This window comes from Ascaphus truei, chromosome 18 (genome assembly GCF_040206685.1).
Source record: "Ascaphus truei isolate aAscTru1 chromosome 18, aAscTru1.hap1, whole genome shotgun sequence".
Lineage (NCBI taxonomy): Eukaryota > Metazoa > Chordata > Amphibia > Anura > Ascaphidae > Ascaphus > Ascaphus truei.
In genome coordinates, this window is record NC_134500.1 from 24,276,435 (window position 1) to 24,299,928 (window position 23,494).

The 23,494-nt window shown below is 46.2% G+C and overlaps 1 protein-coding gene across 1 annotated transcript in view; it reads left to right on the forward strand.

Moving 5' to 3' along the window:
- LOC142469268 (proprotein convertase subtilisin/kexin type 5-like) overlaps positions 1-23,494 on the forward strand; it is a 166,797-nt gene that overhangs the window by 71,187 nt on the left and 72,116 nt on the right. Inside the window, exon 11 of the mRNA XM_075576206.1 lies at positions 9,204-9,449. Coding sequence (XP_075432321.1) covers positions 9,204-9,449 — 246 coding nt within the window. The remainder of the gene's footprint in view (positions 1-9,203; positions 9,450-23,494) is intronic.

The window sequence follows — 23,494 nt, forward strand, 5'->3', positions numbered from 1 at the left end:
CTGCCCTCTCCCGTGTGCTGCCCGCTCCCGTGTGCTGCTTCCTCCCGTGTGCTGCCTCCTCCCGTGTGCTGCCCCCTCCCGTGTGCTGCCCCCTCCCGTGTGCTGCTTCCTCTCGTGTGCTGCTTCCTCCCGTGTGCTGCTTCCTCCCGTGTGCTGCTTCCTCCCGTGTGCTGCCCCCTCCCGTGTGCTGCCTCCTCCCATGTGCTGCTTCCTCCCATGTGCTGCTTCCTCCCATGTGCTGCCCCCCTCCCGTTTGGCCCGCTCCAGTGGTTGCACGGGGTGGGAGGCTTCCCCCGTCCCCCTCCACAAACGCGACCAAGAGCCGGGAGCAAGATGGCCGACACTGCTCCGTGAGGGAGGGTGAGGTGCCTGTGTTCCTCCGGAGCTGACACCGGCTCAGGGGAACCCCGAGGAGAGGCATCATCTGCTCCGGAGATACGGGGTGAGTGATGTTATCAGCCCACCAACATTTAAAGCACCACTCAGTGTGTGTATGTGTGTTTGTGTGTGTGTGGCTACCCAGTCAGTCAGTCACCTACCCACCCAGTCAGTCACCTAGTCAGTCAGTCACCTACCCACCCAGTCAGTCACCTACCCACCCAGTCACCTAGTCAGTCAATCACCTAACCACCTAGTCAGTCAGTCACCTACCCACCCAGTCAGTCACCTACCCACTTAGTCAGTCACCTACCCACCCAGTCAGTCACCTACCCAGTCAGTCAGTCAGTCACCTACCCACCCAGTCAGTCAGTCACCTTCCCACCCACCCAGTGAGTCACCTACCCACCCAGTCAGCCAGTCACCTACCCACCTTGTCAGTCAGTCACCTTCCCACCCACCCAGTCAGTCACCTACCCACCCACCCAGTCAGTCAATCACCTACACAGTCAGTCAGTCACCTACCCACCCAGTCAGTCACCTTCCCACCCACCCAGTCAGTCATCTACCCACCCAGTAAGTCAGTCACCTACTCACCCAGTCAGTCAGTCACCTTCCCACCCACCCAGTCAGTCACCTACCCACCCACCCAGTCAGTCAGACAGTCACCCACCCAGTCAGTCAGTCACCCACCCAGTCAGTCAGTCAGTCAGTCACCCACCCAGTCAGTCAGTTAGTCACCCACCCAGTCAGTCAATCAGTCACCTACCCAGTCAGTCCGTCAGTCAGTCAGTCACCTACCCAGTCAGTCACCTACCCAGTCAGTCAGTCTCCCTCTCTCCCCCACTCCCTCTCCCTCTCCCTCTCCCTCTCCCTCTCCCTCTCCCTCTCCCTCTCCCTCTCCCTCTCCCTCTCTCTCTCTCTCTCTCTCTCTCTCTCTCTCTCTCTCTCTCTCTCTCTCTCTCCCCACTCTCTCCCTCTCCCCCACTCTCTCCCTCTCCCCCACTCTCTCCCTCTCCCCCACTCTCTCTCTCTCCCCCACTCCCTCTCTCTCCCCCACTCTCTCTCTCCCCCACTCTCTCTCTCTCCCCCACTCTCTCTCTCTCCCTCACTTTCTCCCTCTCCCCCACTCTCTCCCTCTACCCCCCACTCTCTCCCTCCCTCTCCCCCACACTCTCTCTCTCTTTCCCCCCCACACTCTCTCTCTCTCCCCCACACTCTCTCTCTCCCCCCACACTCTCTCCCCCCACACTCTCTCTCCCCCCACACTCTCTCTCTCCCCCCACTCTCTCTCCCCCCACACTCTCTCCCCCCACACTCTCTCTCCCCCCACACTCTCTCTCTCCCCCCCACACTCTCTCCCCCCCACACTCTCTCTCCCCCCACACACACTCTCTCTCTCCCCTACACTCTCTCTCTCCCCCCACACTCTCTCTCTCCCACCACACTCTCTGTCTCCCCCGACACTCTCTCTCTCCCCCCACACTCTCTCTCTCCCCCCACACTCTCTCTCTCCCCTCACACTCTCTCTCTCCCCCACACTCTCTCTCGCCCCCACACTCTCTCTCTCCCCCACACTCTCTCACACTCTGGATCTGGATCTCTTATTTACCCTATACACTACCGACACACTTTATTAAAGTGTGGCCGGTACCGCAAGCCGGGAGATTTCCCGGCTTGCTAGTGGCCGCCCCTCGGCGTGCCGCGCGTCATAGACGCGCGGTCACGCGTCTTCGGGAGCCTGCGCCCCCTGCACGCGCGTCCAGGGCTCCCCGAGGGAGCCCTGGTGTCCCGCGATCGTGGGACGGCGGCAGGGGGTTCCGGGGGACCCGGCGGACCCGGCAGCGGTAGGGAGAGCGCCCCGATCGGAGGGCGCTCTTCCGCTGCTTCGGCGCGCGCCCGTCACCCTCGGGCGCGCGCCAGGCTACTGCTGCGGCCAAGAACGGGCAAATGCTCGAATAAACTTGGCCGCAGCAGTATATCTTAACTGCCCTATACTACACAGAAATAACCTATACTGCTTTCTTCCAGATCTGAATGAAGCTTCACACGGAAGACATCAGAACCCCCCTAACCCAGAAGACAGGTAGGGAACACATCCCCTCCAATGTATAACATTACGGGAATGAGGGTACCTGGACATTGAGGGACTGCGGATCAGGTAAGATCCCAGGCGGGATTGCTGCTTTAGATATTGTGAAGCGGGGACGTCCAGACACTGGTTAAGGGGTTCAGGAAACTAGTCATTCACACCTGGCTTTTATTTCTAGATCCAACATTTACAAACACACACACACGTAACAAGAACTAATTGTAGTATAATGTAATACAATAAATACATTTGTCAAAAACGAATGTTCTGACTAGGAATTTATTAAATGTATTTTATTTATATATTTTATTTTAAAGCGGGGTTGGGGGCGGGACTAGGGGCGGAGTTGGGGGCGGGACAAGGGGCGGAGTTGGGGGCGGGACTAGGTGGCGAGTAGATTTTTTGGTTGGGCGAGTAGATTTTTGGGTGATTTGTCGAACACTGTCTATATATATATATATATATATATATATATATATATATATATATATATATATATATATATATATATACATTTTACCAGATGGAGGTCCAGGAAAAACGAGACAGCACACAGCCAGGGAACACCCTGAGGAAGGTCACACTTTGATGACCGAAACGTTGGATGCAGTGCCATGTATTACTATTGAATACAGTATTTCTGGATTTCCCTGGCTTTGTGCTGTCTCGTTTTTCCCGGACCTCCATCTGGTAAAATGTATTTGTGTATGTGTGCATATGGGACAAGCATCAGTGGATTATCAGTTTACAGTGTGCCAACTGCCCTTCATTCTTTTATATATATATATATATATATATATATATATATATATATATATATATGCTATATGCCAACGGTGGAGGTTTTCTGTCGCCTTTTTCACCCACCATAACTTAAAATGTATATGGTAAACCTACCCAGCCTAGAAATATGTAAAAGCAAGTATAGACCAACCTCACACTGATGATACCATCAAGGTTGAAATATGTCCGTGAGTGGTCTGTACTTGCTTTGCTAGTCCCATGCTGTGCTTAAAAGCTGTGTGAACGGCGATGCATCAGATTAAATGGGCTCCATGTGAATGGATATTCCAGGCAAAAGGTGACACATTGTGCGCTCATTTGCATGTCATTTCCCAGAATCCCTTGCTGCAGTGGAAACACTGTATGCTAGGTGATAATGGTTGAAAGGCAGGTTTGCAGACCTGTCTAAGACATTTGACTGTGCTCACAAGTGATATTCTTTATTGTATGTATGTATGATTTTTTTTTAAAGAAACATGAGAATTGGAAACTTCGCCAAAATACTAAGGTGATAATCAAAGGTATTATCAATATAGACATACCTATAAAAATATGTATCGGGGAAAAAATGTGTAATACAGTAGCGACATACTTTATTAAAGTAAATGCCGGCGGCATGCCGGGATCTACCCCAGCTGCCGCCAGTCAGAAACGCGCGCCGCCGCGTTTCCCCCACGCACCCCCCCTCCACATCGCGCGCAATTACCCCCCCAAAGACACCCCGAACCCGGCTTCTACTCTGCCCCTCTGCTTCCCCGCACCCCCGCTTACCTAGATTTGAACTCCAGGGGTGTCGGGGAAGCCGGGGAAGACGGGGAAGCCGGGCGCGCTTGTGACCGTGACGTCACAGTGCGCCGCCACGCGCCGCGGCTACCCGCTTCCCAGCCTTATTCAGCCAGCGGCATTTGCTCGAATAAGAGCTGCCGCTGCTGTATAACAATGATATAAACTAACAAATATTATAATGGATGATGAAATCATGCATTGGTGATCAAATAGGAGAGGTAGAAATTCCATGAAGGAGGCACCGGAGCACAGCAATGAAAAGGAGGGGGCTACACACCGAATAAAGTTAAAAATCCTTTATTCCATGATTGACATCATGGTAGTGGATGAGTAAAAGCACTCTCTTACGCGTTTCGGGCCGTCGCCCTTTGTCAAAGAGCGACGGCCCGAAACGCGTAAGAGAGTCCGTTTTACTCGTCCACTACCATGATGTCAATCATGGAATAAAGGATTTTTGACTTTATTCGGTGTGTAGCCCCCTCCTTTTCATTGCTGTGCTCCGGTGCCTCCTTCATGGAACTTCTGCTGCTGTTATCTACACACGTGATGCACGCTGTACTGGACTACACCAGCTCCCAACTGTGAGTTATCCACTCCACTCATTGTGTTTTGGAATTATACCTCTTTATTTTCTGTCTTTCTCCAGGGGGACGACAATTTACTGTGCAAGGGGGCCAGACATTATTTACTGAGCCTCACCTTTAGTACACAGGTCCCCCACATATAGGAGTACATTTGGAGACAGATTATTTAGAGAGGGGTATTATTCTATCCAGTACTACAAGTTTGTTATATCATCCATGAGTACAATATACAATTTGGACATTGTCTCTCTACAGCTGAGCTTTGGATTTTGGAATTTCTTTTTCCTGTTTGCTAGGAGAGGTAGAAACAATAAAAAGCTAAACAAAGCGTCCAGTTAGCTACAACCAAATACCTAAAAAGGTATTAAAAAAATAAAAGTTAAAATATAAAAGTGATAATAGAAAAAACAAAAATAAAAAAATGGAAAAAACTTGGGCTGATCAAATAATGCAATAAAATGTAGATCACGAATATACTAAAAATAGTCAATATCCTTGGAGAATGCAGGCAGCTTCACACAGGATAAACCACTTACAACTACGACAATCTACTAAACAAAAAGGGATAGCGCACGCTCCACAGTGTCATTTAATCAGACCCAAAGCTAAAAACATTACAATCACAAACGCCAAAAGGCAATGGGCGTGTCTGAGATAATACTCAGTCAACTAAATTACACTATGGAGTGTGCACTCCCCCCTTTTGTTTTGTATATTGTATGTATGTATATATGTATGTGAGTGTATATATGGACCAGTCTGTAGTTGTCAGTTCTTTCTAGGGCTGAGAAGTTATATACATAGTAAATTATTCTTATGCTATTATTTGGTCAGCACAGGTGCCTGCACAGGATAGAAAAGAATGCTAAATGTTGAAATTGTCTCACCACTTTTTAAATGACCCCTTAAGGGACTAAGGCGTAAATTATATATAGTCTAATTCATTTGTTCATTGTTTGCTGTAAAGTGTTTTGGTGGCATTTTCCTGTCCTGGTTTTCTTCATAAAGGCGTTTCTAATTATTCTGCCAAAATGACACATTTGTGAATAATATAATAAAAGCGGGGGAATCAATGCAAAAAATCCTACAAAAATACCAGAGCTAGACAGGGGAGGCACACTTAGGGGGTAATTGTATATATTCTGAAACAGCCACTTGGGCCATGTTCTGAAAGAAAATCACCTTTGACGTCAATGAATATATTCAGCTCAAAATGGCTTTGGAGTATATAGAATTACCCCTTTATGCTGCAGCCATTCCACAGTGCTGAGTTATAATGCAGCTTTTATAAAACCACAGAAGCCATTTTAAAACTCCCAACAAAAAATAAATTCTCAACGTAATATTTTTGTTTCAAACTACAATATTACTGGATATTTTCACAAGGATGTATGGGATCAGTAAAAGAAAACCTTAAACTAGTGATGGGCAAATCCTGGCATGTGAAATCAGAAACGACCTGTACCTTACATTCCAAAACCAAATACAACATTCTAAACATTTTAAGAACCAAAACTCCAACATTACTTACAATCAAAACACCATGCAAGTGCCCATCTCTAGGTGTTTCCCACCATATAGTCTTTTAACTACAACATTATTTAGTGTCCCCGTTGTTTTTATGATTTAAAATGTATTTTAGACTTTATTCATACTTTATTATGCTATGTTAGCATTTTCCTGCTTATCTTGAACTTCCCCCCATAAGTCGGTGGAATTTCCAAAACAAAAAAATCGAGTTTTGACAAAATCAGAACCAAAACACGACAAACATGTTTCAAAACCAAAACACAAGGGAAATAGCCCCCCCCCACCCACCCCCCGCCCAAAAAAACAAGTGGAACTACATCATTAACCCCCTCATTTCCAAAGAAGGGGGTTTGCCCCTTAGCCCCAATTTAGGGCAATGTTCCCCAGAACGGCCGAAGACCCCTTATTAGGTCTCTCACTGCCGGCAAAGGTACTAATGTACCGCAGACCCCTTTAACACTTAAGGGGCTATTTCCTTCACATTTCCCTGCTTGAAAACACGTTGAGAAACAGGCAAAAGGGACCGAGAATACATCATTAAAAAGGTCAAAAAGTCTCTCGACGGAAAGAATAATTAAAGGGCCTCGGAAGGAAATTCCCACTTCCTTGCACTGCTTGTCTGGCACATAGGGCAGCTATAGATCGGTGGCCAGGAAATCCAGTCACAAGGAAAACGGTGCAGCTATTCATTGCTACTCAATGAATAAGGCTTTTATGTCCAGCGCTGCTGAAGAGGAACTAGTACGAGTGGGCTGCACAGTCAAAAGGCAAGAGGGAAATGGGTCATCAAAAGCAAATAACAGGTTCTGCTACATATACAGTAAAAGCCAACTTTTATGAAAAGGCACCTGGCCACAACAGAATACTGAATTGTTACTTCGTTTGTGAATATGAGTCTGGGAAAACAAATTAATTCAGTTCATAGATAAGACTCCCGGCTTGTGGTTTTGTGGGGATGTCACATTTGGCTCCGTCATTAAAAGCCACATGGAGGTCATACACAACCAAAATTTACCCGTACGTTATGCAGCGACAAATTTGACAAACTAATAGCAGGTTGAAATAAAAATAACAGAAATCTAACTTATTTTCCCTTTTCCTATACAGTATGTTAAGGCAGGAACGACATGTCAGATGCACTTAGAGGTAAATTAATTGAGGATGCACTATGCATCATTTATAAGCAGCTCTGCATGCGTAACCCTCTGAGATTATTAAAAGTTCCTAAGGATGAAGGAGTAATTGATATTTTTCTTTATGGTCACTATTTCTAAACCTCAGATTTTTTTGCCTTGAAGAAGGAACCTATGAGGTTTTGAAAGCTCTGTACATTATCATTGCATCTATGAACTCTTCTGTTGATCCTCTGAATCTGCATTTCCGCAGCACCAGTGAGGATACCAGAACGTTGAACTTAAAGCTGCAAAAATGCAAGCAATATTTTCCTTGTGTTTTTAAAAAAAAAATTATAAATCAGTTCTGTACTATGAGAAAATACTTGTAGCAGTTTTTGAAAAAAACAACAACTCTGAATTAAATTTTTAATGTATTAGAATGTAACAAGCCTTTTTTATTTCTATAGCAAGGTCACAGATACTCATCTGCAGTCATTTTGTAAACCCTTGAGCCGAATCTTCACCGATCGATCACAGGAGAATGGATCGATTGGTAACTTAGCCAATTACTTATCATTGTGTGGATTGTATTGATGCGCATATTAAAGGGAATAAATAAATAAAAATAAAAAATTAAAAACAGCAGCTTGGACCCTGCGGGTTAAAAAAATCAAGTGGATACAGTGTGCTTTCAAAATCATTCTTAGGGGGACGCTACAGGATATTCAAAACAAAGCAGTAATTTGTACAGTGTGTGGATAAGACAATGAAGAAAACGAAGGAACATTTGCTTAACTTCCTATTACTACTAATTCGTGGCATAAATACATTTTTTGGACTCCCCTGCAAAATTTTTAAAGGACCCCCTAAGCAAACAACAAAAATTTTTTTGCCATGCGGGCGGGGAAACAGACAAAGGGAGGGGAACTTGCCTGTGTTTAGTGAAGGTCCCGCCACCACATCAAGTAGAATACCCCTGACGAAGTTACGTGTTGACGAAACGTGTTGGGACCCAGATGTTTAGACTTGTCATGTGATCACGTCCCCACATGTGGCTAGTGTAGTGAGATACAAGCGCTACTAAGAGTGGTATAACTGCTACATTTGGACAATTTTGTTACCACTGTATCCTGCACGGTTTAAAGGTGGTTAAATCTCACCACGGACCCCGGATTCGGAGTGACAGCTCTCCGTTCTGGAGTATAGAAGTTCCTCACAGATGAGTACTACGGTCATGAGATACAGTATCTCTCAATGCGCGGATTTTATCAAGGTTTAGTGAATAGGCCCCATTATATCTCTCAATGCGCATGTTCTTGCTCCACTTGTGACTGTGCTACTTTTACCTTTAGATTGATAATAAATGTCAACACAGATTTGCGCTATGTGGCACGTGCCTCAATTTTGCCTTTTCTAAACAGATCATGGATGTGGTTCATCCTCTTAGAAGCTGCAGACCTGTCTCTGCACTTTATATCCTTTTATTTACTAATATTATCATATGGACTTTCATACTATATGGGTTTTTATTGTATCAATCACTGTATGAATTGTTTAATATTATTAAACACTGTATTTTTGTTGTCACACTCCTATACACACTTTTTTTGTCCAAATCACAATTTACATTGGTATATATCAGTGTGTATGTGAATTTTCACAAACACCCTACTTTACACTGAATTTACACAGTTCACTTTAATACATTTATTTCATCACTATTGGAATTTCAAAGCAAGCGCTTACGTTTTATTTGAGATATATAAATATATATAGCTGTGTGTATGTATATATATATATATATATATATGTGTAGAGGTATCAGTACCGTGTTTGCCGAGCTTCAATAATCAAAAAATAAATAGATGATAATAGATGATACATATGTATATATGTATATATGTATGTATGTATATTGTGTATTTGTTTTTACAGAGTGCCATAGAACATGTGCCAAATGTTCCGGTTCTGAGGCAACAGACTGCATCCAGTGCCAGAACAGGCTTACATTGGACTCTGAAAGTGGCAAGTGTGGGGTAGAAGGAAATGCAAATTGCCCTCTGAAGACTTATCTACATGGTGATTTATTCACCTGCAGGTCTTGTGATCATACCTGTGAATCATGTGATGGGCCGTCCCCTGGAAACTGTCTAACATGCCCTGTGCCCTATTATTTATACAGTAAGTATAGGCCAATGTTATAGTTTGTTCCAATGTACAATTGTACAATGTAAGTGTTTTTGTTTCTATAGGCTAATAGATAATATTTATATATTAACTCTGTGTGAGATTTATATGCCATATTTTACAAGTTTATTTTGACTCTTCTGGTGTAACCCTTTGTTGTTCTACAGCTTGCACCTTTACTGTACTAAGGCACCTGCAGCAGCACTATACAGAAATACTGTATTTAATGCACAAGTGAACAAACATGGAAAACAAATAAAATGATGCAAAATGATTAATTTGGTGCTGAAGTAGCCAGAATCATATTGATTAGGCAAAAAAGCAATATACTGTATAAAAAAAATTGTGTGTACTGTATTCAGAGAGAGAGAGGGAACTGCGTTGAAGCAGCAGTGGAGCGTGGACAGGTTTGACCTTGTCTATCCCTCATTTTGACCATAGCCATACTGTAGTCTACTCTAGGGATAGGTGTCGGAGAAGGAAAGGGGATGGAAGTTTGATCTGTCCTAGACAAACAAGGCCTGTAGGATAGGAGAATTTATAGACTGCAAATGGTGATTTTTTTCCCCACACACACAATCGCAGGCTTTAGCGTTATCCTGTTCTTGAACCCCTCAAAAATGGCTGAATTTCTGTGCTATAATCCATCATAATTAGACATTCTTTTTCATGAAGGAATCCTCTCAATAACTTGTAATGGTCTTAAACCCTGGTATATATCTGTGTTGTTTTTAACAACTGTTGGACCCATGATGTTCCCTAGTGTTTCAGTGCAGTGGTCCAATGGGGATACCCACTGATTCCAGATAACTTTTATTCGTAAAGGGATGTTTTTCTCTTGATAAATATACAGTAGCGAAGGGCAACGTGCGGTCAACTGGTCAATCAGTAACAAAAGGGTATACTATTATTATCATTTATTTGTAAAGCGCCAACATATTCTGTAGCCTGGTACAATGGATGTACAGAGTGGCATCAATTACTGAGTTTCTTGATGAGTAGCGCGTTAGAAAAAAAGTGCAATAAATAAACAGAATGACGTACAAATAAGGGGAAACAAGCACAAACGGATACAGGATGTAATGAGGGTCCCGCGAGAGTTTACAACCTAGAGGGGATAAGGGGCAATGTTGAAACAAAAGGCAAACTGGCTGCTCATAGTTGGGTGGACTAAATTATTTATTAAAGTCTGCAAAACTGGGGCAAAAACAGGTGGAAAAAAACCCCCAGCACAAATAGGTCTACGTATGAAGCAGTGGGGGTGCCTAACCCTTCCCCCTCCCGCCCCCAGCATTTTCTTATCTGAATTGCATCATATTTACTAAGACTTCTGTAGGATTTATTCGCCTGATAAATGTGGTGGTGGTGTTGCTTTGTGTCAATGTTGCAGATGGAATACTTTGACTTTGGTATTATCAAACCCAAATTCAACGAGCAAATTCACAACACAAAGTCATTCTGATTGCATGTAAAATTCATTTTCTATATGAAATTAAAAGGCGTTTTAATCCCATTCTGTTTCGAGATCTGCAGTATCAGTGGTTCCAACCTCACCTAAATTGCAGCTGCTGACCCCTCGTTTTCTGTTCCCATGTAGGTGTTTCTCTTCATCTTTTGTATTAGTTTTCTAATATCCTTCCTCAATTGCGTTTCCCTGATGTCTATGAATAGTGACAGCTGAAGGTACTGCAGGTTTTTGCTACAGACAAATTAGAATGCGGATCATTCAACACAGTCTTGTGCCAGTTTAATGACTCACAGTTAAGCTTCTGTTATAATCCCTCATCCTTTAAGGCAAAAGTAAATGTTCCTGCTCAAATGTACAATAGACCACACACTTTGTCCTTGGTTTGTTCTCTTCAAGTATGAGAGGGGGTTTGTTTTTATGGCTGGAAACCATAGCAAAAGGCAGGCTGCACCATTTAAAAAACAAACAAATCAATAAGATCTTTTTTTTTTTTAATTCGCACCATACCAGATAAATGAAATTTTAAATATAAATATAGAGAAATGCTTTTTTTTCTCCTCAAGAGTTGAGTGCAGTTATTTGGGGGTTTGTGACTTGATTTGTCACTTTCGTTGGGTGCCCTGATCTTTGGGTTTGGGATTTCATTTGTGACACTGGGAAGAGAGATGCAGAAGTGTACAAAATGTAATTGCAAAATACTCTGATTCTGCCTAAAATAGCACACGTGTTTGTCATAGTGACAGGTAAAGAAGAAGGGAGGAAAAGGAGATGTTTGTGCTTCTATAAGAAGCAGAATTAGTCAATAAACTTTAGCCCATCTGATATTTTTTGGTCATACTGTATGTGACATTATCAATTTAAGGGGCAATTTCTTCTAGGGCCAAATTATATAGTGACAGTTACATGTTGAAGAGGTTACATCTGGGTGATTGATGTCTTTTTTTTTTACCCAAGTGTGACACAAGTATTTTAAAATAATTTTCAAAAGTTAGTTTGTAAACATGGGGAACTGACACTTAGGAGTTTCATTTCCTCAGGCTGCCATTGTTTTAGATCAGCTGCTCTCGAGAAGGTGATGAGGTTATCGCGCCATTTCACCTGCAAGAGAGCGCTACTGTAAGGCTCCCTGGTGGCGTACCTCGCTCCTTGTGGCTCCCTCTCTCGCTGCCCCCACACTTCCGAATCACGCGCGTCACCTCTATGAGCGCGCACGGACCCAGGCTGCCATTTACTGGTGCCGGGCGCCTGACCCCGCCTCCGATGACGCGGCGCACACTCCACGCGCTCCCCTGTCTCTTCCCCCTCAGGTCTGCCCCCCATGCCCTTCTTTCCAATCAGGCTCTTCCCCGGGCCGCTCCTTTGCTCCTCCCCTTGCTGTGACAGGACCCAGCTACCCAGGCACCTTCCCCCTATCAGGTCCTCCCTCGGGCCGCTCCTCCGTTCCTCCCCTTGCTCCGATAGGCCCCAGCTTCCCAAACACTTCCCTCCTATCAGGCCTTCTCTCAGACCACTCCTCCGTTCCTCCCCTTCCCCTGATAGATCCCAACCCCCTACTTAGTCTCCCCTCACCATTTCCTCTTTGCTCTGCATAGCTTCTGTACCTTGGTGCTGTCTGCTGTTGCCTGGCCCCCTTTTGTCTTTCATTCCCTGTTCCTGTCCCTGGATCTACTGCTGACCCCCCTGGATATTGACCTTTGGCTTTGGACTTTGTTTATGCTGCTCTCTGGTACCCTTGGAATTGACATTGGACTCTTTACATGCAGACTTCTATATCCCTTGGACACGGCTTACGGACAATCTACTTCGCTGCTCTCTCCACTCCACGACCATTGGCTTACGGACTTTACCTACCACCGCTGGAGTTGGCAAGTATGGTACTCTTTCTATTGTTGTTACCCGGACCATCTACGCTACTACCACACTCCGGCCGTGCCCCCGTTTACTGTTAGGTGTGTGGTATTACCCCTTTCCCCCTCAGTCCCGGGGTCTCGTTTGGCTTGTGGGCAGGCCGAGCGTTACATTATGCAGAGCCCAACAGACCCAGACCCCCCTGAGATGGAAGATACCCTAACCACCATCTCCAAACACTTTACCTTTTTGGACAACCAGGTTACTGCTCTTAACCAACAGGTTGCTACCCTAACCTCTCAGATTCCCCAGCTTAATGTCTCCAGCTCCGTTATTCCTCCCACTGTCTCCCGTGAAGGAACGGGCCCTTCGGAGTTGCGCATCCCTACGCCCAATAAATATGCGGGTGACCCACTCGGATGCCGTGGTTTTTAAATCAGTGCGAGATACAATTCGAACTGTCACCCTCTCACTTCCCCACTGATCGTACCAAAGTAGCTTATGTTTTCTCCCTTCTTACTGGGGACGCCCTGGCCTGGGTTTCACCTATCTGGGAGCTGAAGCCTGAACTCACCTACAACTTCCCTAACTTTATAAGAGAATTCCGTTTAGTCTTTGACACCCCGGGACGTAGTGATATGGCTGCTTCCTCCATGTTCCACATTACGCAGGGTCGGAGATCTGTGGCACGTTACGCTCTGGAGTTCTGGACTATCGCGGCTGAGACTGATTGGAACGATGGGACACTCTCCGCGGCTTTCTGGCAGGGACTTTCGGAATCCTTAAATGACGAGCTGGCGACTCGTGAAAGGCCAACCTCACTGGAGGCCCTAATCGCTTTGTGCATCAGAGTGGATGAAAGACTTCTGGAGAGGCGGGCTGAACGTCAACGTCTTCGTCCTTCTGTTTCTATGTCCTCTAATTCCAGGTCTCCTGCTCCTGTTCTACCAGCATTGGAAGCTCCGGAACCCATGCAACTGGGCAGTCATCTACTTCCTTCCATGGAGAGATTACGTCGGAGAAAAGAAGGCCCGTGCTTCTATTGTGGATCTCCTGGGCACACCCTGCCGTCTTGTCCCTTGAGGCTGGGAAACGCCAACGCCCACTGAGATATGAGGGAATCTCTCTGGATACCATCTCTTCTTTTCCCTCTCCCACACAGGTCCTTCCCAAACGCATCCTACTGCCTGCTCTCCTCAAGTATGCCAGCACCCAAACTCCTGCTCTGGCCTTCCTCGACTCTGGTTCCGGAGGGAATTTCATTAACCAGGCTTTTGCTGCCCAGCACAATATTCCACTCCAGGAGAAGGCCTTTCCAGTTGGATTGAAGGCTATCAATGGACGACCCCTGCAGCCAGCCTTTATTTCTTTGGAGACACCTCCTATTGAGCTTTCTATGAAGGATGGAAATTTAGAATTCATTTCTTTTTATGTCATCCATTCCCCTTTGGTTCAAATCATCCTGGGTTTACCATGGCTGCAACTACACAATCCCATCATTGATTGGACTGCCGAGTTTCCCGTACAATGGCCATTTTGGAGACCCGTTCCCCGCAGGGCGCCACCTTACCAGACGTTTATTCAGAGTTCCTGGATGTATTTATTAAGGCCAAATCCGAAGAGCTTCCCCCTCATCGCTCTTTCGACTGCCCGATTGACTTAATTCCGGGTGCTCCTTTTCCTAAAGCCAGGTCATATCCATTGTCCCTGCCTGAGACAGAGGCCATGTCCGAGTATATCACAGAAAACCTAAAAAGGGGCTTCATCCGGAAATCCACCTCTCCCGCCGGAGCAGGATTCTTCTTTGTAAAAAAGAAAGATGGGACGCTTCGCCCGTGCATCGATTTCCGTGGTCTAAACAAGATTACGATCAAAAATCGCTACCCTTTGCCTCTTATCCCTGAGCTCTTCGATAGGCTACAAGGAGCGACGATTTTCTCCAAACTTGATCTACGGGGGCTTATAACCTGATTCGCATCTGCAGTGGAGACGAGTGGAAAACCATGTTTAACATGCGCAGCGGACACTATGAGTACCTGGTGATGCCATTTGGGTTGTGCAATGCCCCTGCAGTTTTCCAAGACTTTATGAATGAGGTTTTTCGTGATCTCTTGAATTCTTTTGTAATTATCTACTTGGATGATATCCTTATCTTTTCCAAAACCCTTGAGGAACACATTCTCCATACCAAGATGGTGCTCTCTCATTTACGGGCCAACAAGCTCTACGCCAAGATGGAGAAGTGTGTCTTCCATCAATCCTCAACTACCTTCTTGGGATATATCGTCTCGGATCAAGGGTTCTCCATGGATCCAGAGAAACTCAATTCTGTACTGGAATGGCCACAACCTAACTCGTTAAATGCAATCCAGCATTTCCTCTGTTTCGCAAATTATTATAGGAAATTTATTGCTGGGTTTTCTACCTTGGTAGCACCTATTACGGCCCTTACAAGAAAGGGGCGCGATCCTTCCTATTGGCCTTTGGAGGCCAGCCAGGCCTTTGATTCTCTTAAAAAGGCCTTTGTCTTGGCCCCCATTCTGCGACATCCCGTCCCTACCCTCCCCTTTACCTTGGAGGTTGACGCCTCCGACGTGGGAGCCGGTGCGGTTCTCTCTCAAAGAATCACCCCCGAAGATAAACTACACCCCTGTGGGTTTTTTCTAAAAAAAATTCTTCAGCAGAAAGAAATTACGACGTGGGGAACAGGGAGTTGTTAGCCATCAAAATGGTGTTACAAGAGTGGAGACACCTTCTGGAGGGTACCAAGGAACTAATTCTGCTCCTGACAGACCATAAAAATCTTTCTTACATTGAAGGTGAGCACAGTCTTGGGCATTGTCAAGCTCGTTGGGCGTTGTTCTTCTCAAGGTTCAACTTTACCATCTCATATATTCCTGGGACAAAGAATATGAAAGCAGATGCGTTGTCCCGTCAGTTTATCACTGAGGAGAAGTCACAGGAGGCTCCGGAAAGTATTCTGTCCCCCCAATTGTTTATCTCTGCTGCCTCTTTTGACATTCTGGATAAGATTTTGGAGTCTCAAACACAGGTCCCCGAAGGGCTAGAAGTACCTGATGGTCGCCTTTACGCAGCTCCACGTTTTCATCCCAAAATTCTTGAATGGGGTCATTCCTCCAGATCTGCTGGCCATCCCGGGTTTAAGAGGACTTTTGATCTCATTCCGCGAACTTTCTGGTGGCAATATATGATAAAGGACATTAGAGCTTTCACCTCCTTTTGCCCAGTCTGCGCACAAAATAAATCTGTCCGTCAAAAGCTTTCTGGTTCTTCTACAACCTCTCCCGGTCCCAGACCGTCCTTGGAGTCACATTGCCATGGACTTCATCGTGGATCTTCCCCCGTCTAATAGTATGTACTATTCTTGTAATTGTGGACAGATTGTCACGGGGGACTCCTGTGCGGGTAGGATCTCGGTGGCCGGAACAGCACGAGCATAGTAGGGGTCACAAGCAGGGGTCCAAGGCAGGCGGCAGGTAGCGAAGTCAGGTACAAGCAGAGGTCCGAGGCAGGCGGCAGGTAGCAAAGACAGGAAACAAGCAGAGGTCCGAGGCAGGCGGCAGGTAGCGAAGTCAGGTAACAAGCAGAGGTCGGCAACGAGGAGACTGGAACAGGACAGGGGAGAAAGGACAGGTCTGGGGGCAGGGACTGAGAACAGGAACAAACAGGGACAAGCCAGATTACCAGCAAGGGCTTTACTGTGAACAGACTTCTATAATACAGGTACAGGTACAGAAACAGATCAGGATCAGAGGCATGTGCATAGAAGTCTGACTTCAAGCAAAGGCAAAGGAAACAGACAGGAAGCAGAGCTATAAGACAGAGAGAGGAGCAACAAGAAGAAAGACAGACAGACAGAGAGGAACCCAGAGGAAACAGAAGGCAGCAGCACACCCGGTGGACAAAGAAGAACTATGGCTAGGCTACAGGTCTAGGAGACCCTGACATTACTCCCCCCTCTCAAGAGCGTTCTCCGGACGATCCTCCAGGCTCTTCCCGGAGGCCTTGATGGAACGGCGACTCAAGGTGACCCACCTCTGGTGGCTTGTCAATGGGCAGAGGGTACTCCACAGGTACATTGGGTGCTGCAAGGAACCTCCGAATGGGTGCGTTCAACCCAAAAGCAGGGGCAGAGACATCAGGAACGTGGGCAACAAGGACGGGTGCAGCTTTTCCACATGAGTCAGTGGGGACACAGAGTTGGCTCACCATGGTCTCCTCTTGCAACTGCCGTTTCGTGGCATCAACCAATGAAAGACCAGCTATTTGAGTTTTCAGCTCTTGAAGCTGTCCTTCTGCACTTCTTTTCCCACTCAAGGCAGTTGTCAGTTCAGCTTCTTTGGAGTTGAGTCGCGACTCCATCTCTCCTAGCTGACTTGGAACAAGGCTTAAATATATTTAATCTTCTTCATTTCTGATCTGCAGCTGCCGGTACGTCTCCCGGGCCTTGTCCAGCTCCATCTGCAGCCGGACCTTATCACGGGCTGTGTGGTCCAATAATTTGCAGGCATCGGCCATTTTGACCTCATAGCGCAGTGTCAGGCCAGCCACTTGACAGACTGACACCTTCTCTCTCTCCTCCTTTTTGGCAAGCTGTGTCTTGAGCTCAGTGATCTGCACCTGCAGCGCTGTGAGTTGCTGAGATGTGTGTTCAGCTGTTAGCTTTAGCTCTTCCATCTTTAGGCGTTGCTGCAATTTCCACTCCTCAGTGAGAGACCCCTGGTTGAGTGCATTTTGCAATTTTCCACTCGGGGCTTTCATCTCTTTACTGTGATCATTTTGAGCTTGCTTCCATGCATCCCTCATTACGTCTTGGAGCTCTGACAATTCCTTTGCCAAGGTCTCAGCTGACTGCCTTTTCCAGGTCTCTTTCTCCTGGGTGTACTGACTGTTAGAGATGGAGCAGTGTCTCTGCTCCTCCAACTCTTGTTTCAGTTTCTGGACCGCCTTGTGTTCCCTCTCATATAGGGTTACCTGGGCTCTAAGCTCCTCCTCCAGCGAGGCTCTGGTTATGCTCAGTGTGGCCTTCAGCTCCTCATGCTGTTCTTTGGGGACACACTGGGTGCTCAAATACTCTTGCAGCATCTTTATCTTGTAGGCAGTCTGGAAACTTTCTTCCTGCAGAACTCGCTGCTTTTCTTCAGCATTCACCCATTTCTCCTTCGTGTCCTGCAGATGTACACATGCACACAGGGCTTTACTGTGAACAGACTTCTATAATACAGGTACAGGTACAGAAACAGATCAGGATCAGAGGCATGTGCATAGAAGTCTGACTTCAAGCAAAGGCAAAGGAAACAGACAGGAAGCAGAGCTATAAGACAGAGAGAGGAGCAACAAGAAGAAAGACAGACAGACAGAGAGGAACCCAGAGGAAACAGAAGGCAGCAGCACACCAGGTGGACAAAGAAGAACTATGGCTAGGCTACAGGTCTAGGAGACCCTGACATTACTCCCCCCTCTCAAGAGCGTTCTTGCAGCTGACTCTGCAGCATATTTTCTGCTTGTGTGCGCCGCTCCAGGGAGACACGTTCTTCTTGCAGCATTCTCTCTGCATTCTGCAGTGCTGTCTACATGTCTAACTTTTCCTTGGCCAAATGTTTCTTCTCCTCTCCTAATTCATGGAGTTTCTTATCTCCTTCACTGACTTGGACATAGAGATTCTTGTACTCCTGGGTTACCATTTCAAAACTGCTATTTAACCCTTCGAAGATCTCTCTCAAAGAACGTAGTTCTGTGTTGAAGTGGCAATTCTTCTCCTCAGAGGCTTCCAGTTTTGCGCCAACTTGAGCCATGAAACTCTGGTACTGGGCATTATCAGCATAGACCTTCTCCAGCTTGCTTGACAGGATCACCCTGTCCCTCTCCAACTGCTCTTTTTCTTTCTCCTGGAGAACACACTTAGCAATTGCTGAGGATAGACAGCTTTGTAGTGCAGCCTTGGCTTCTTGTTCCTTATCTAAACGTCCATAAAGACAATCAATCGCTTTCTGTGCAGCTTGAAGCGTCTGAGTAGGGGCATCTTTCTTTTCTTCCACTATTCTTGGGATACGTCTGTGAGTTGCCTTAAGCTGCAGTATATCTCTTTCATCAAATGCAGACTCTGGGGTTAAATTTTCATTCTTAATTCCTTCTGCAACTTCCACAGTAATGCCTCCCTTCTTTTTCTTCTTCTTCCTTGCTTTGAGAAGTTCTGAAGAATCAGTGGTACTGTGTTCACATTTACTGCTCAAGACTGTTTGAGTGGGAGCCATAATTTCAGACATGGGGAAACCACACTTCCCAAGAAACCAGTAAAGAGGAAATGTGTTTTTAAAACAGAAGCATTAGAATGAACAACAGGAATATTAGACAAAGAGAGACACAAGATAGGAGAGCTGACCTTTTGAGACTTTAGCATCAGTCACAGAGATTTATAAATGCAAGGAAAAAACATACAGTAGACAGAGAAACCCTGCAGTTTAAATCTGAAACTTTAGAAATCAGGCATAGAAATATCATATATAACAAGGCAGGGATTGGCTGCCGCTCTCCATATATTGGAATAAAATTTGTTACTGGTAGAGAATGATAGGGTGCATATGGGATGTGTAATCGAGTTTAGAGGGGTGGTGGGTCACAGAGGTGGCCTAAAAGATTCCTATTTGCACTCGCTGGACCAGTTGATTAGGCTAGGAAAAATTCAATCCTTGGAGATAGCTCCATAGCCATACATGTACAATTATAAAATCACATTTATTAAACATATATACAAAAGACCTAATGTCTAAAATGCCACTATGTGGCTTCAGGAAACACAGAGAGAGCACACCGGGGTAGTGCAGTATTTGCTATGAGAGTAATTCAATTATTGGGAGACTGTTGTTTAGTATACTGTCGTATTGGTTCTGCTGGTGTTCCCATCATAATTCCATATTAGTATCATAGAGGTATATAACCTGTGTAGTAGGTTGGGATCCGTTATTAGTTAAGAAGCCAAACAGTCAGTTATACCACTTAAGGTGCTGTCATTGGTGCTGTCTAAATGCATGCACCAGATGACGTCACCGAAAGTGCGTCATCACGTACCAACGCACGTTTCACCCTGACGAAGCGCCTACGAGCGTGAAACGTGCGTTGGTACGTGATGACGCACTTTCGGTGACGTCATCTGGAGTCGCGGAGGAACACAAAGCGGGAAGCTGAGAGTTTTGCGAGGCTGACAGGTCGTATGAACAGCTAAAGGGAGCGCGCTATAGACACACTGGTGCATGCATTTAGACAGCACCAATGACAGCACCTTAAGTGGTATAACTGACTGTTTGGCTTCTTAACTAATAACGGAGCCACGCCATATGTAGTGACGCCCAGACTGCTATTGGTTTTGCCTAGTGGGGCGCTTCCATTAGGCGCTCCATGCACCTTACTCAAGGAAGGTAGAGGGACAGTATATAGGGGTCCCTAAACTATTCTGTCTAGATATCATTTGACATATAGGGACTTTACCCTGAAATACATAGCCCCATCTAACACGGTTATAAGCCATAACTACCTAGTAACCTTCCCACGCTGGGATCCCAACCTACTACACAGGTTATATACCTCTATGATACTAATATGGGATTATGATGGGAACACCAGCAGAACCAATACGACAGTATACTAAACAACAGTCTCCCAATAATTGAATTACTCTCATAGCAAATACTGCACTACCCCGGTGTGCTCTCTCTGTGTTTCCTGAAGCCACATAGTGGCATTTTAGACATTAGGTCTTTTGTATATATGTTTAATAAATGTGATTTTATAATTGTACATGTATGGCTATGGAGCTATCTCCAAGGATTGAATTTTTCCTAGCCTAATCAACTGGTCCAGCGAGTGCAAATAGGGATAGAAATATCATAGACAGCAGGAAATTACTACAGAGAAAACTTGCAATTAGATCTGAAACTTTTGACATCAGACATAGGAATATCAGACAGAACCTTGCAGTTAAATCTGAAACTTTAGATATCAGGAGTAGGGATATCATACAGAGAACCCTGAAGTTAAATCTGAAACCTTTGATATCAGGCGAAGGGATATCATATGTTGCAGAGAAACAAACTTTAGGGGAACTTGCAGGTAAACCTAAAACCTTAGAACCAATCATAGGAAGAACTACAGATTGCAGGAAAAATCACAGTATGCAGTAACAAAATAATGGAAACACTCTTGTCTTTTGAAATGGGAACCCTGTGAACAGCAGTGGTCCAACCAGGGATGCAGAGACAAGCCTTGTCCAGGGAATGAAAAGTCAGTCTAAAAGGTGGCAACAGGTACTGCAAGGGTTAACCCAGGCACCGCACAAAAGAAAAATCTCAAAGAAAGGTGCACTAGTCTCTGCAGCAACAGTTCTAGCCTCAGCAAAAATGTTTTTTCGTTATGAACGCAATAATTCTTGCAGAACACGTAGCAGCAAAAAAAAACCCTTCCCAACTGGGATTTCCAAAAAAGAAACGAAAGTACTTATCTTCAACCATGCGGATGTGGTCTGCTGCAGCAGGCAGGAAAGGGTGCAGGCAGAAGAAGAATCTGTTCCAGCGAGGTCCAGAAGTGGCCTTTGCTTTCTGTCACGGGGGACTCCTGTGGCGGGTAGGATCTCGGTGGCCGGAACAGCACGAGCGTAGTAGGGGTCACAAGCAGGGGTCCAAGGCAGGCGGCAGGTAGCGAAGTCAAGTACAAGCAGAGGTCCGAGGCAGGCGGCAGGTAGCGAAGTCAGGAAACAAGCAGAGGTCCGAGGCAGGCAGCAGGTAGCGAAGTCAGGTAACAAGCAGAGGTCGGCAACGAGGAGACTGGAACAGGACAGGGGAGCAAGGACAGGTCTGGGGGCAGGGACTGAGAACAGGAACAAACAGGGACAAGCCAGATTACCAGCAAGGGCTTTACTGTGAACAGACTTCTATAATACAGGTACCAGTACAGAAACAGATCAGGATCAGAGGCATGTGCATAGGAGTCTGACTTCAAGCAAAGGCAAAGGAAACAGACAGGAAGCAGAGCTATAAGACAGAGAGAGGAGCAACAAGAAGAAAGACAGACAGACAGAGAGGAACCCAGAGGAAACAGTAGGCAGCAGCACACCCGGTGGACAAAGAAGATCTATGGCTAGGCTCCAGGTCTAGGAGACCCTGACACAGACTTTCCAAGCAAGCTCATTTTGTTCCCCTCAAGGGTCTACCCAATTCCAGTACTTTGGCAGATATCTTTGTAAATGAGATTTTCCGTATTCATGGCGTCCCGTGATCCATTGTCTCGGATCGGGGTACTCAATTTGTTTCTAAATTCTGGCGTGCATTTTCCCAGAGGTTGGGCATTACCCTTCTGTTTTCCTCAGGCTACCACCCCAAGACGAATGGGAAAACCGAACACATGAACCAGTCCCTTGAACAGTATTTGCATTGTTTTTCTTCCGATTCTCAGGATAATTGAGCTGAGTTGCTTCCTTGGGCAGAATTCGCAATTAACTCTCTAAAAACCGAGTCCACTCAAGAATCACTGTTTTTTGTAAACTACGGATTTCATCCTACCCGTCTTCCCATGCATTCTCCTAGGTCTGGAGTTCCTGCAGCTGATGATAGGGTATCCACCCTACAGGGGTCATGGAGGAGGATTCAAACAGTTTCACAAGAAGCGGTGCTAAAACAGAAGAGACAAGCAGATAGGCTTCGTCGGGAGGCCCATAAGTTCGTACCTGGAGATAAGGTCTGGCTTTCTTCTAAAAATATCAAATTGAATATCAAATTGTCTCTCAGGTTCCTGGGTCCTTTTTCTATTCTGAGACAAATTAATCTTGTGGCCTATCAGCTTCGCCTGCCGCCCTCTATGATGATTTCTCCCGTGTTCCATGTCTCACTGTTGAAACCCTTTATCCATGGCAAACGATTCGCTCATCCTTCGCTTCGGCCTCCTCCCCCCATTGTACCATTACAACAGGAGTTCGAGATCCAGTCCATCATTGACTCTCGCATCTCCAGGGGCAAACTCCAATTTCTGGTTCACTGGAAGGGATACGGACCTCAGGACCGTTCTTGGGTCTCGCATGCGGATCTTCACGCTCCATCTCTGCTCAAACGATTCCACCAAAATTTTCCCCTCAAACCTTGGATGGTTTGTCCGGTGTCCGACCCTCAAGGGGGGGGTACTGTAAGGATCCGTGCTGTGGGTATACCCGCTTTCAGCGCCTCCTTACCTCTGTTCCAGGCTGCCCAGGCTCCCCGGCGGCGTACCTCGCTCCCTCTCCCACTGCCCCCACACTTCCGGGTCGCGCGCGTCACCCCTACGGGCACGTGCAGACCCAGGCTGCCATTTACTGGCGCTGGACCCCACCTCTGATGACGCGGCGCACACTCCACGCGCTCCCCTGTATCTTCCCCCTCAGGTCCACCCCCCAGGCCCTTCTTTCCCCAGGCTCTTCCCCGGGCCCCTCCTCCACTCCTACCCTTGCTGTGAAAGGACCCAGCTACCCAGGCACCTTCCCCCTATCAGGTCCTCCCTCGGGCCTCTCCTCCGTTCCTCCCCTTGCTCCGATAGGCCCCAGTTTCCCAAACACTTCCCTCCTATCAGGCCTTCCCTCAGACCACTTCTCCTTTCCTCCCCTTCCTCTGATAGGTCCCAACCCCCTATTTAGTCTCCCCTCACCATTTCCTCTTTGCTCTGCATAGCTTCTGTACCTTGGTGC